Source organism: Ranitomeya imitator, chromosome 1 (assembly GCF_032444005.1).
Source record: "Ranitomeya imitator isolate aRanImi1 chromosome 1, aRanImi1.pri, whole genome shotgun sequence".
Lineage (NCBI taxonomy): Eukaryota > Metazoa > Chordata > Amphibia > Anura > Dendrobatidae > Ranitomeya > Ranitomeya imitator.
In genome coordinates this window covers 1163851447-1163866609 of record NC_091282.1, presented here as the reverse complement: position 1 = coordinate 1163866609, position 15163 = coordinate 1163851447, and the positions used below count along the sequence as shown (strand labels likewise).

General features: G+C 45.5%; 1 protein-coding gene across 1 annotated transcript in view; it reads right to left on the bottom strand.

Annotated features, from left to right (window-relative positions):
- Positions 1–15163, bottom strand: part of SEPSECS (Sep (O-phosphoserine) tRNA:Sec (selenocysteine) tRNA synthase) — a 66503-nt gene that overhangs the window by 30241 nt on the left and 21099 nt on the right. Inside the window, exon 8 of the mRNA XM_069744654.1 lies at positions 5276–5369. Within this exon, the coding sequence (XP_069600755.1) occupies positions 5276–5369 (94 nt within the window). The remainder of the gene's footprint in view (positions 1–5275; positions 5370–15163) is intronic.

The window sequence follows — 15163 nt, the reverse complement described above, 5'->3', positions numbered from 1 at the left end:
TATTTTTTAGCCCCCAGTTTTGTATTTTCCCAAGGGTAACAGGAGAAATTGGACAGACCTCGGATGGGAAGGAGCACTGTTTTACTTTTTCAACGCAGAATTGGCTGGAATTGAGATCGGACGCCATGTCGCATTTGGAGAGCCCCTGATGTGCCTAAACAGTGGAAACACCCCAAATTATAACCGAAACCCTAATCCAAACACACCCCTAACCCCAACCCTATTCCCAACCGTAAATGTAATCACACCCTAACCGTAACTTTAGCCCCAACCCTAACCCTAACTTTAGCCCCAACCCTAACTGTAGCCTCAACCCTAGCCCCAACCCTAACCCTAGCCCTAACGGGAAAAAGGGAAAAATTAAAAAAAAAGTATTTATTTCCAAACTAAGGGGGCGATGAAGGGGGGGGTTTGATTTACTTTTATAGCGGGTTTTTATTGGATTTTTATGATTGGCAGCCGTCACACACTGAAAGACGCTTTTTATTGCAAAAAATATTTTTTGCGTTACCACATTATGAGAGCTATAATTTTTCCATATTTTGGTCCACAGAATCATGTGAGGTCTTGTTTTTTGCGGGACGAGTTGACGTTTTTATTGGTAACATTTTTGGGCACATGACAATTTTTGTATTCCGATTTATGTGAGGCAGAATGACCAAAAACCAGCTATTCATGAATTTCTTTTGGGGGAGGCGTTTATACTGTTCCGCGTTTGGTAAAATTAATAAAGCAGTTTTATTCTTCGGGGTAGTACGATTACAGAGATACCTCATTTACGGTATATATCTTTTTTTATGTTTTGGCGCTTTTATACGATAAAAACTATTTTATAGAAAAAATAATTATTTTGGCATCGCTTTATTCTCAGGACTATAACTTTTTAAATTTTTTGCTGATGATGCTGTATGACAGCTCGTTTTTTGCGGGACAAGATGACGTTTTCAGCGGTACCATGGTTATTTATATCCGTCTTTTTGATCGCGTGTTATTCCACTTTTTGTTCGGCGGTATGATAAAGCGTTTTTTGCCTCTTTTTTTTCTTACGGTATTTACTGAAGGGGTTAACTAGTGGGCCAGTTATATAGGTTGGGTCGTTACGGATGCGGCGATACTAAATATGTGTACTTTTATTGATTTTTTTTATTCAGATAAAGAAATGTATTTATGGGAATAATATATATATATTTTTTTCATTATTTATGAAATTTTTTTTTTTTTTTTATTTTTTTTTTTTACACATTTGGAATTTTTTTTCTTTTAAACTTTTTTACTTTGTCCCAGGGGGGGGACATCACAGATCGTTGATCTGACAGTTTGCACAGCACTCTGTCACATCACCGATCTGTCTGAGAGCTATGCAGGCTTACCAAGCGTCTGCTCTGAGCAGGCACTTGGTAAGCCACCTCCCTCCCTGCAGGACCCGGATGCCGCGGCCATTTTGGATCGGGCCTGCTACAGGGAGGGATGTAAGGAGACCCTCGCAGCAACGCGATCACATCGCGTTGCTGCGGGGGTCTCAGAGAAGCCCGCAGGGAGCCCCCTCCCTGCGCGATGCTTCCCTATACCGCCGGCACACTGCGATCATGTTTTATCGCGGTGTGCCGGGGGTTAATGTGCCGGGGGCGGTCTGTGACCGCTCCTGGCACATAGTGCCGGATGTCAGCTGCGATAGGCGTATGACGTACTATCCCGTCGGTGGTCATACGGGCCCACCTCGACGGGATAGTACGTCATATGGCAGAAAGGGGTTAACATTCTGATCAGACTACTCTGTATGCACACATGGATTTTTCCTCTCTGAACCCTGTTCACACAGGTAATATACAGATGATCAGGTTTTTAAATACATCAGATAGGGATTGCATACATTAGTTAGGACTGCTCTGATATGTGTATACCGTGAAGATTGGTAGAGCAGCTTAGTATACATTTTTTGCAAAAAACGTATCAACCAAATACCCTGTTTTTTACATCTTTTACTAGCACTTGCGGATTACTGCGTTTTTTTTCAAACTGAGTGTTTTTGGTTTTACTATTCTCTTTTGTGTCTTCAGGTTTCATGGTGGTGTGTGAACATGTTCCTACAGACTTGTTCACTGTGCAAGTAGCCCATGTGTTCCTGTTTCCATTCTGATCAGACTGTATGAAGTCACTGCCACGTCACGGTGAACCTCTGTATGGCGGCCTTTGTTGCTGTGGTTTTGGGCCTGTGGAGCGGTGTGGCCTGGAGTAATGGAGACTCAGCCTTGCAGCATTGGTGCGGTGAGGCACATCGCCTGCCCTGCGGGTGCACTGTCGCCGCAGCCGTGATTAGCGCACACCTTTAAGGCTACAAAAAGTTAGAGATTCTCCGTGACTTGGCAGTGGTTTATTACAGTCTGAGAAGTGTGCGGTTACTCTGTGTGACTACAGACTTATGAATTCCTCCAGTACACGCCCTGTGCGCCGTGGGGAGCTTCTGAGCCGGGCCTGGAGGGTATGCATGTTATACACACTCCCGGGCACAGCCCGTCCAGTGGGCGCATCCTCGCACCATACACTTGTATTCCGTGAGTTCGCGCCCCCTAGTCAGCCACAACTAATGGATGTCCGCGTCACTACTCGGGGCGCTGCCTCGCTCCATACAAGTGAATGGGCTGTGGCCGGGAGTATGTATAACTCATACATACCCTCCGGTACAGTGCGTGCTCTGGGCAGATTTATAAATCTGGAGTCACATAAAGTGACTGCAGACTTGTCGATTTTGACCAGATAACCCCTTTAAAATCAAGAAGCTAATGATCAGTTTTGTTCACTTTTGCCTAGCGGCTATAGATCAATGTGTGTTATTTTTTGGATGTGTGGTCCATGTCTTTTTTTCTACAGTTATATGTATACACACATATTGATACATTCACAATCACAAATAGGATGTACAAAGTCTACACACACCTGATAAAGATTATCGGTAATTTCAAAACTTTTTCCAGTGCTCTGCAGCTCTCAGCAGCGGCCACTACACACTGAATGGAGCAGAACAGGTCATCAACATTAGATGTTCGGATAACGCCCTTAACAGGTAGGTTTACTACTGAACTTCCATATACTGTAATAAAGTACAAAAGACACCGGGCACTGACATTTCCTGACTTTGGCTCTTGTAAAACAGACTCCGACTTTTTGAGTCCGGCATACTGCGCCAGAGAAAGGAACCAAAATGTCATTTTTGTTAATGATCACATCGCATGTTAACCCCTTATTGACAGAGCCAAATTTTTAAAATCTGACCAGTGTCACTTTATGTGGTAACTCTGGAATGCTTTAAATTCCAGTGATTTTCAGATTCAATGGTAAATTTAGGTTGATATGTTTTGAGTTTATTTATAAAATATCAGAAATTTGACAAAAACGTAAAAAAAATCTGCAATTTTCAAATTTTGAATGTTATCCCTTTGAACAAGAGAGTCATATCATAGAAATATCTTAATAAATAACACTTCCCACATGCCTGCTCTACATCAGCACCATTTGTAAAATGTTATTTTATTTTGTTAGCATTTTAGGAGGTTTAAAAATGGAGCAACTATTTTTCATTTTTTGATGGAAATTTACAAAATGTAGGGACCTATCCATATTTGAAGTGACTTTGGGGGTCCTACATATTGGAAACACCCCAAAAATTATACCATTTTAAAAACAGAACCCCCCCGACATACTGAAAACTGCTGTCAGGTAGATTATTAACCCTTCGGGTGATTTTCAGGAATTAATGCAAAGTGGCATAACAGAAACGGAAAAGTGTATCCTTACCACCTAAATGTCACTAACTTCTGAATATGCTGCTATAACCCGGAGACTCTAAGGCCGTTATTTGGCAGTGAATTGCGATAGCAAATATCAGGACCACACAATCATGATCTCAGGGTGCCTATGGGCATAAAGAGAAAGCTCCCATACTCTTAACTATTTATATGATATAGTCATTATTGACAGCAGCATATGAGGGGTTAAACAGATATGGACGGTGCAAACACTGATTGTGGCTGACGCAGCAAGTTGTCAGCTATAGTGTACAGCCGACAGCTGCTGGATTGTCACCTGTATGGGGAGGCTATTCTCTTATATCTCAGGTCAGTTAAAAGACATATCGGTGGTCATTAAGGGGTTAAGGGGGAAGACCCTTCAGCATCTGGCATCAAACTATTCTTGTCCTATGAAAACTTACCATATATACTCGAGTATAATAAGCCGACCCGAGTATAAGCCGAGACCCCTAATTTTGGCTCAAAAAAACTGGGAAAACTTAATGACTCGAGTATAAGCCTAGGGTGGAAAATGCAGCAGCTACCGGTAAATGTCAAAAGTAAAAATAGATACCAATAAAAGTAAAATTAATTGAGACATCAGTAGGTTAAGTGTTTCTGAATATCCATATTGAATCAGGAGCCCCATACAATGCTCCATACAGTTCATGATGGGCCCCATAAGATGCTCCATACAAAATATGCCCCATATAATTCTGCATTAAGGTTGATTATGGCCCCATAAGATGCTCCATACAGACATTTGCCCCATATGCTGCTGCTGTGATTAAAAAAAAAAATAAAAAAAAATGACACCTCTTTTCCTGAGCAGGCGGGGACACCAGCACTTGCGATATTCACCTGTCCCACCGCCGTGTGCCGCTCCATCTTCCGTATCTCTGCAGTGACTGTTCAGGCAGGGGGCGCGCACTAAACATGTCATCGTGCCCTCTGACCTGAACGTCACAGCCAGAGGACGCGGAAGACAGAGCGGCGCGCGGCGGTGGAACGGGGACAGGTGAATATCGCATGGCTCACCTTCCCCGTTATACTCACCCTCCCGGCGCAGTACCTGCTTCTCCAATGTGATGGCGCTGGCAGCTTGTTCCTGTGTTCAGCGGTCACATGGTACCGCTCATTACAGTAATTAATATGTGCTCCACGCCTATGGGAGTGGAGTCGCGTCCATATTCATTACTGTAATGAGCGGTACCACGTGACCGCTGAACACAGGAAGAGCTGCCGGCGCCCGGAGAAGCAGGGACTTGCAGAGACGCGCCGGGAGAAGGCGAGTATGATGGACAGCTGCCGCTCCCCCTCCGATCCCCTGTGACAATGACTCGAGTATAAGCCGAGAGGGGCACTTTCAGCCTAAAAAAGTTGGCTGAAAATCTCTACTTCTACTCGAGTATATACGGTATTAGAATTTTTGTAACCACCAAGTTGTGTAACAATTATACTGGACATGCTATGTAACTGCATACACTTACCCAGCGAAATGGGATTATGTGGAGTATCTAGCAACCTCTCGTTATGTTTTGCTGCCAATGCCTTCAGTTCATTGGCAAGATATGTATATAATTCCTAGAAAAGAGGGGAGGAAATTGATTATGATTGTGGATAATGGGATAATGAAACCATTATGAACAAAAAAAAAAAAAGAAGGAGGCCGCAATATAATACACACCTCGCCAACACCTACAAAATACACAGTGGGTAAAAAAAAATGAATAAAAAAAAAGTGTAATATAATATATATATATATATATATATATATATATATATATATATATATATATATATATATATATATATATATATATATATATATATATATATATACACTAGCTATTGAACCCGTTCTACGCCCGGGTGGCGAGCATTTATATTGGTATATTGTCTCCATCCTGGTATGTGCTGCTCCATCCTGCGTTCCCCTTCCTGTCATGTGCTGCACCCATCCTGCGTCCCCATCCTGTCATGCGCTGCTCCCATCCTGCGTCCCCATCCTGTCATGCGCTGCTCCATCCTGCGTCCCCATCCTGTCATGTGCTGCTCCCATCCTGCGTCCCCATCCTGTCATGCGCTGCTCCCATCCTGTCATGCGCTGCTCCATCCTGCGTCCCCATCCTGTCATGCGCTGCTCCCATCCTGCGTCCCCATCCTTATGTGCTGCTGCATCCTGCGTCCCCATCCTTATGTGCTGCTCCATCCTGCGTCCCCATCCTTATGTGCTGCTCCATCCTGCGTCCCCATCCTGTCATGCGCTGCTCCATCCTGCGTCCCCATCCTTATGTGCTGCTCCATCCTGCGTCCCCATCCTTATGTGCTGCTCCATCCTGCGTCCCCATCCTTATGTGCTGCTCCATCCCGCGTCCCCATCCTTATGTGCTGCTCCATCCCGCGTCCCCATCCTTATGTGCTGCTCCATCCCGCGTCCCCATCCTTATGTGCTGCTCCATCCCGCGTCCCCATCCTTATGTGCTGCTCCATCCCGCGTCCCCATCCTGCTGCTCCATCCCGCGTCCCCATCCTGCTGCTCCATCCCGCGTCCCCATCCTGCTGCTCCATCCCGCGTCCCCATCCTGCTGCTCCATCCCGCGTCCCCATCCTGCTGCTCCATCCCGCGTCCCCATCCTGCTGCTCCATCCCGCGTCCCCATCCTGCTGCTCCATCCCGCGTCCCCATCCTGCTGCTCCATCCCGCGTCCCCATCCTGCTGCTCCATCCCGCGTCCCCATCCTGCTGCTCCATCCCGCGTCCCCATCCTGCTGCTCCATCCCGCGTCCCCATCCTGCCTCTGACCCGCTCGGCGCCGAGTGCTGGGGGGCCTGAGCAGGCGGGGACACCGGCGCGCTGTGGGGGTCAGGTGCCGGTATCGCCGCCAGCTCAGGCCCCCCAGCACTTACTATATTCACCTGTCCCCGTTCCATCGCTGAGCGGCGCCATCTTCCCGGCTCCTCTGGCTGTGACTTTTCAGTCAGAGGGCGGCGCCGGCGCGCATGCGCGTCATCGCGCCCTCTGAACTGAAGGCCACAGGCCGAGGAGACCGGGAAGATGGCGCCGCTCAGCGATGGAACGGGGACAGGTGAATATGTCCGATACTCACCCTCCTGGCGGTCCCTGCTTCTGCGGGGGAGATCGCGGTGTGCGTTCAGTGTGAACGCACACCGCGATCTCCCGGGAGCGTCGCTCTGTGAGGCCCAGACTGCGCCGGCGCTTGCGCAGTCTATAGAGGCTTCGGACAGAGTGACGCTCCCAGCGTTATATTATATATATATATATACACATACACACATACACACACACACAAAAGTAGGTGGACAGTATGTGTAATCGGTTATGAAGGGGGAGTTTATCAAACGTGGTGTAAAGTAAAACTGACTCAGTTGCCCTTAGCAACCAATCAGATTCCACCTTTTATTTTCCAAAGAGTCTGTGAAGAATGAAAAAAGTCTGATTGGTTGCTAAGGGCAACTGAGTCAGTTTCACTTTACACCACGTTTGATAAATCTCCCCCTTCATAACCCTATTACATATACTGTCCACCTACTTTTGGACCACCCTGTATATATATAGTAATCTGTATTACACAAAGAACACCGGTAAACCAGGTAAACAGACTACAATATGGAAAACTATTAGAAAATGCCCACACAAAAATAATACTCTATATACAAATATAATAAAGCTCACACAAATACCTGGAATATTCAGTATTAGAGACCAGTGGTTGGAGGTGCCCCATGAGAACCGACACTCACCTGGGCATCCTCAGTCTCAGCACTGGACAGCCACATAGACAATGAATGGAGCCGTGGTCTATTTGATCCTTTTTTGTGGACTCCTTCTCATTATACATACACCCCCCTTTTTATTCCATTTGAGCAATACAAAACTAAATTGTGGCAATAGTCATATGACAACACTACACTTAAAGCATGCTGGTATGTCGTCGAGTGACTAGATGAAGAGTAGCAAAATGTCTAGCCATGACTTGAAACCTGCATAAACCAGGTCTCTGAGCTGGAGCATAGAGACTAGCTGCTATGATGTCTGACATATGATGATGTCTGACATACACAGTACAACATACAGACATGAGGAATTTCTGGCACACACTCAGAAGCAGCTGCATGGAGGGCACAACTGAGCAGTCCAGCTGTGCATCCAGAACCAGAAAGCAGCAGCCTCGATTGTGCCCTATGCTCCTCAACAGACTTCACTAGGCATCTGCTGTCTGATACCTCACTGTGGCGGCACTCCATCTGGTTTTGAGCAAAACTAATTTCAAGCAGGGACAGAGGAGGAGATGCTCATAAGTGGAGGAAGGAAAACATATTACAAGGGTTCTTGTATTCTTGATTACTGCAAAACTGGTTGAAATGACAGCAACTTAAGCGCACATTTCCAAGCTACAACAATCACATATGGCTCATTATTAGCAAACTTGTGCCAGCACTGGCCACTGCACATGCTGCGATTGTCCTCATCTCTCAGATGAGACTCGCCAATGCAAGTTTTTGGGTCCATGCAAGTGCCGTCCGATTTTATTTATTTATTTTACATACACCCATGTCCTTGAAAACCTGACATTTCATTTGCTAAAATATATAGAACATATTACATCAGACAGTCAGAATCAACGGGGCCAAAAGATGGTATCCAGATAATACTCACGTACAAAAAAGCCCAAGGTAGGGTATGTCCCTGGTACAAGTCATGTATAGATATAGGTAAAACCAACAATACACTCAGATGTGGAACACGGGGATGTCTATACAATACAAATATCACAGCACAGTAGCTTATAAATCGCATCCCCTATTCCTATAATGATTTTAGATCACAGAATATCTCTCCATAGTACCTTGTCAATGAAGACGCTGACACCCTTTCACCCCGACGCGCGTTTCGGTAGTGTTACCTTCCTCGGGGGGGGGGGTCCTTCCTCTGGACCAATATCGGACTTTCTTTTTTTTTTTTTTTTACGGTGATGGGTATGAGCCCTTACAGTCCAATGGGACAATGGGACTCCCCGGCACTCATGCATCGGCCAACTGGTGCCTGTTTATGACTGCAAGAACTCAGCTTTATTTTGTCAACTTTGTGTGCCCACTGGCCACTGCATGCTTTGTGGGCACTTGGCTCGTGCATATAAATATATATTTCTGTTTAGCAAGATCAGTGCGCGTCGGAGCATCATGGTACATATAGGACAACCACCGCACCACTAAAAACAAGACTGGGAGACCTATCCATAGTGGAAAAAAAACACATCATTCATAGCTTAGTGCGAATCTTCAAGTCTGGGTTGTACATACAAGGTCCGCATGGATATAACTAAGAATAGGAAAAAAATTAATACTATAGTACCCATTATATAGAAAGAAAAAGGAGGATGTAGCTGCCTTAATAGAAGAGACCTATAGGTTCAGTACATATTACTCAAAGATAATTGTATTGGAAGGACACTAATCACTCTGTTACGTGAAATAGTTAATTATATATTACACTTCTATGTCTTTATCCCAGATTTATGGATGGCTGGAGTATTACTCCTCAGGGTGCCATCATCTTGTGGTCTATAGCGACACCAAGAGGAACCTGCGATACTGCAGGCTGTGGTTTGGACACTACACGTTTCGTGGATACACAATGTTTGCCCGTGTTTGTAGTCTCTCTATACACCGTACACATAGGCTCTTTTTCTGGGGCACAAGTGGAGGGCTGAGTATAACCCATAGGATTACTATGATGTAGGAAAAAGCCTCATGGCAAGATGTCAGTGGTCAAAAATACGCTCTTGTTCTCAACGCTTAAAGCGTAAAGTCGGGCAAAAATCTGACTCTGCATTGCAAATTTAGAAAGAAGTTGCCTGGTTTCCATTTTTTTTTTTTTTTATAAATTGTGATTTAATAGGTGCCCTCCGACATCCTCCCAGACCATCACCTCTTGGACAGGAGATGTGGGCACTAGTGATGAGAGAACGTGCTCTGATAAGGTCAAGATCAAGCACTTGTGGAATGGTTCCCTGGTGGCATCTGAGATGATCCACCCCAGCGCATTGGGTAACCCAAGCAGTGGGTAACCAAGCTCATGGGCTAGTCCCATCTCAAAGTGATGGCACACTGCGAGGAAAAGGAGCCACGTTCTGATAATTGGGGAATGGAGGGCAGCCTCTGGGACTTCCGTTGAGCAGAAGAATGAAGGGGCCACAGATTGAGCACTGAGGACTCTTCACTAGGGTGGTCAGCACACAGCTGTTTTGGGAAGAACAGTGAAAGGGCACAATCATGAATCAGCTCATCACCCTCCTTTGCTTTCAGAATCGGTGAAGATCCCACAGGTCGGACCCCCATAAATTTTGAAGAGACTACATATTCTAGCGGCGTATAGGTCATCACTTCAATGGGAATATTTCTGTAATAGAGTATATTTATACTGACAGGGCCCATCAGCAGCAAATGACTGGTTAAAAAAAAAATCATTTTTTTTTTTTTTTTTTAAATACGTGTAAAACAAAAAAAGTGGATGACCTGCCAAAAATATATGCAAAAACCATTTATTCAATAAGTGATTTTCTGAAGACAGATTCCGGTTACATGGGCCCTTCCTAAAATAGTAAGTTGTCCCATATCCACGGGAGAGAGAATATACTGCGGATCGCTGGGGGTCCGACCACTGGGGCTCTGCAGATCCCAAGCACTCAGCTATTTCCAGCAGTCCCACAATGACTGGACGGCAATTTTACGATCCTCCAGTCCATTGGAGACCGGTTCTACAGAGCCCTATTTTCGGGAATCGCTGGGAGTGGTCCTTAGTGCTCGGATCCTCAGACATGAGCAACTTGGGATAACTTGCTATTTGAGGAATAACCCTTTAACCCCTTTACCCACAAGGGTGGTTTGCATGTTAATGACCGGGCCAAGTTTTACAATTCTGACCACTGTCACTTTATGAGGTTATAACTCTGGAACGCTTTAACGGATCCCACTGATTCTGACATTGTTTTCTCGTAACATATTGTACTTCATGATAGTGGGAAAATTTCTTTGCTATGACTTGCGTTTATTTGTGAAAAAAACTGAAATTTGGCAAAAATTTAGCAATTTTCCACGTTTAAATTTTCATGCCCTTAAGGCTTCTTTTACACTTGCTGTGATTTTTGCGGCCCGTTGTTGCAGGCCTTTTTTGCGGGCCATATTGCCGTAATTTTCATGGTCTGCAGCAAAAACGGTCGGCAAAAATCTTGCAGACCGTTATCCCAACGCGATGCATCTCTATGCCACCAGAACGCTGCTATCTTGTTTGACCGCAGTGTTACGGGGGTTAAAGTGCAGGGAGCGGTCCATGACCGGGTGTCAGCTGCGAGAATCAGCTGACACCCGTCCCAGATAGGCCGCACACCACCCATGTGCACGGTTGATCGGCTTTGTCGTACTATCCCATCTATGGTTATACAGGCCCAGCCCATATGGACGGGATAGTACGTCGGATGTCAGAAAGGGGTTAAAAAAAAAAGGGAATCCGTCAGCAGGTTTTAGGCTGTGTTTTCAATAAAATGTGCTTTATCAGCAGATTATCATTCCAGGACAACGTATTTCGTGTCTTTTTGTTCCACCCCTTCCCCCCACCACTGATTGGCAGATTTCTGTGTATATATTGACAGAAAGATGATAATCAGATGTGGGCGGCGTTATACAGGGCTCAGTATTCAGAGCTCTGCTGCAGAGAAGACAGTGATTCTATAACAACTGCCGCACCCAGTAAACTAAGTGACAAACTATGGAAATCTGCATATCTCTGTTCCTATATCATGCTGTTGTCGGATTACATAGAAAACAATAGAATTAGACTTACCGTTAATTCGGTTTCTAATAACCTACCATGACAGCACACAGGAGGATGTCATCTCATCCAAATAGGGACAGGAGACACGGAAGAGGTCAAATAGCTCTTCCCACCTCCATTCCTCAGTGTTGTTATAAGGACCACAATAGAATGAATGCTTAACAATATTTATTACTACTAGATTCAATAACGGAGTACGGGGAGAGGGAATTACCCATGCTGTCGTGGTAGGTTATTAGAAACCGAATTACCGGTAAGTCTAATTCTATTTTCCAATAACCCTCCCACGACAGCACACAGGAGGAATAGCAAAAACTAATGCTCTGGGGGGGGGGGGACAACCGCCTGGATAATCTTTCTCCCAAATGATAGATCTTTGACGGATGTTAAATCAAGTCTGTAATGTCTGACAAAGGTGTGGACAGATGACCAGGTAGCGGCTTTGCTCGATGGAGGTGCTGGCATTTTTTGCCCATGAAACTGCTACTGCTCTGGTGGAGTGAGCTGTGAACCTCTCTGGAGGTGTGAGATTCTGGATCTGATAGGCTTCAATAATTGCTCTCTTTTTCCAATTTGCTACCATAGCCTTGGATATTTTCTTTCCCCTATTCTGGTCATAGGGTTGAAAAAATAGATTCTTATCCTTTCTATACCCCTTGGTTATGGAGAGATAATGTAAGACCATTCTCCTTACACCAACAGAGTGGAATTCTTCCTTCTTGTTTTTTTGGGTTCTGGAAAAAAATAAGGTATTATTATATCCTGATTTTTGTGGAAATCTGAAACCACCTTTGGTAGAAAAGAGGGATCCAGACGGAACACCAGCCGGTCTTGTCTGTTCCCTTTATGTGAAGGGCTGACACAGAAGGAAGATATTTTTCGGCCCTAGAGAATATTCTTGCGGAGATGGCTTTCAGCTGTAGGTGCTTCAAACTTCCTTGGTGTCGGAGGGGTGACATTGTGGTCACATTGTCAGAGTACACTCACATGGGTACCCTGGATTACCGAAATGGCTGCCCAGAGGTCTCTTCCACCACCTTCAATTCTCTGAAGTTCGAGGACTGCCTGCTGAATTCGACTGATCAGAGACCCTGGAAGGATGTCTGGGAGACTATTGCCCCCTCCCTCCCCTCTTGCTGGCATCCACCTATATGGTTACTAGTTGGGTCTGGAACCAAGGCACTCCGTTGTTCAGTTTTTTTTTGGATTGTCCCACCAAAATAATGAAGCTCGTATCTGGGCTGGTATTGACACCTTTTTGTCCAGTGACCTGGCAGAACTGTCCCATTCTGCTAGTATATAACTCTGCAGGTCTCTGGTGTGCGCCTGGGCCCAGGGTACCGACTGGATACAAGATGTCATGGAGCCGAGGACTGACATGGCAGATCTCATGTACACCACCCTTCTGCTTTGCAGGATGTTTATTCTTGCTTTCAGCTGAATCTGTTTTTCCCTGGGCAAGAAGGATGTTTGTGCATGAGAATCCAGAAGAATGCCAAAGAAGGTCTCCTTTGTGGAAGGAGCGAGATCTGATTTTTGTTGATTTATCAACCACCCCAGTGACATCAGTATCTGGGAAGTCGTCTGTATGTGTTCCTGCAACACCCGTACTGATGGCGCTACCAGCAGAAAGTAGGAGATATGGGATGATACAAATCTGCTGACCTCTGATAAGGGCCATGGCTTTAGACAATCTTTGTGAAAATTTGGGGCGTTGACGATAGTCCGAATGGGAGTACATTGAACTGGTAAAGAACTTCCCGCTCCCTGTGGGCCACGGCAAACCTCAGGAATTTCCGATGGTTGGGATAAATCGGGACAAGATAATATGCGTCCTGGAGATTGATTGTTGCCATGGTGAAGCCCTTCCCTATCGAGAACTGCCGATTTTACTGACTCCTTATTGAATCTTCTGACACAGATGTACTGGTTTAGAAGCTTCAGATTCATTATAATCCTGTGGGATCCGTTTTTGTTTTTTTTAAATCAAGAAGAGTCTGGAGTGACCTCTGTTCTTCTCCCTCTCCGGTACTAGAGAAATTGCCCCTGAGGCTAGCAGTTTCCTGAGGCCTAATTACAGGGCGGACTGGAATGACTGTGTATAGAGCTAATTACAGGGCGGACTGGAATGACTGTGTATAGAGCTAATTACAGGGCGGACTGGAATGACTGTGTATAGAGCTAATTACAGGGCGGACTGGAATGACTGTGTATAGAGCTGCATACTCTCTGTGGAGGGTAGGAGGTAAATTCTATTCTTACTCCCTCGTGGATGGATCCTAGGACCCTTGAGTTGGTGGATATGTCCCGCCATCTTGGGAGGAAGTGAGAAATACGACCTCCCACCTTTCTGAGCGTCATGGTTTACTTCAACTGGGAGAGAAAAAGATTTCTGCCCCGGTCTCCTTTGGGGTAGCTCCATCTTCCTGTCTTCCCATTGCCTCTGTATTGGGAAGATTGCTCCTGTGGAGGCTGAAAGGACCTCTTTTTGGCACTCATTTTAGCACTCTTTGGCTCTGGTAGCGACTTTTTTGTGTCCAAGAACTTCTCCAATAACTCATGTAATGCAGGCCCGAACATATATTTCCCTATAAAAGGGTTGGAACATAGCTTGATTTTGGATGCTATGTCCCCACTCCATGATCTCAGCCACAGGACTCGTCTCATTGAGTTATATAGGGCCGCAGATCTAGCTGCTACTCTGAGGGATTCCACCGATGCGTCTGCCAGGAAGGCTGTAGCATTTTGGAGAAGGTGAAGTGAGGCGAGGATCTCCTCTCTGGGGGTCCCTGCTGCCAGGTGTTCTTCCAGCTGACCCAACCAGAGAGACATTGATCTAGCGACCGAAGTGGAGACCGCATTTATGTTTAGTAAGGCCACTGATGTTTCCCAGGATTTTCTGAGGAGACCTTCCATTTTGCGCTCCAGAGGATCTTTTAACTGAGAGGAATCTTCAAATGGCAAAGTAGTATTTTTCGCTATACGGGCAACTTGAACATCTACCTTGGGTACCTCGGACCAGCATCTTGCAGTCTCCTCATCAACTGGGTAGGTTTCTTTTAACTCTGAAGGAGTACTCAGTCTCTTCCCTGGAGTCTCCCACTCTTCCAGCACCAGCTCCCTGATGTTTTTGTGTATTGGGAAGAATAACTTCTTTTTGGATCGGGGGCCTCTGAACATCTCTTCTTGCACCATACGCGCTGGTCTTTCTTCCTCCACTTCCATGGTTCTTCTCACCGCCGTGATTAGCTCATCCATGTTCACTGCAGAAAAGCAATACCTCGTCTCCTGTGAATCGGGTCAGAACTCAGTTCACCTTCTTCCTGGAACTCTTCCTGCATAGACTCCTGGAAGTCCGAATCCTCTTCCTGCGGCATTTTCCTCTTCTTTGCTGCTGGAGGAGTACTAGGGGCTGGTATTAGCTGGGAGAAGGATGCCAGGGAAGCTTTTATCTCCTGACATACAATGCCTCTCTTAAGGAGGGCTGTTCCACCTTCAGAACTTTCTCTATACACTCCTGACATT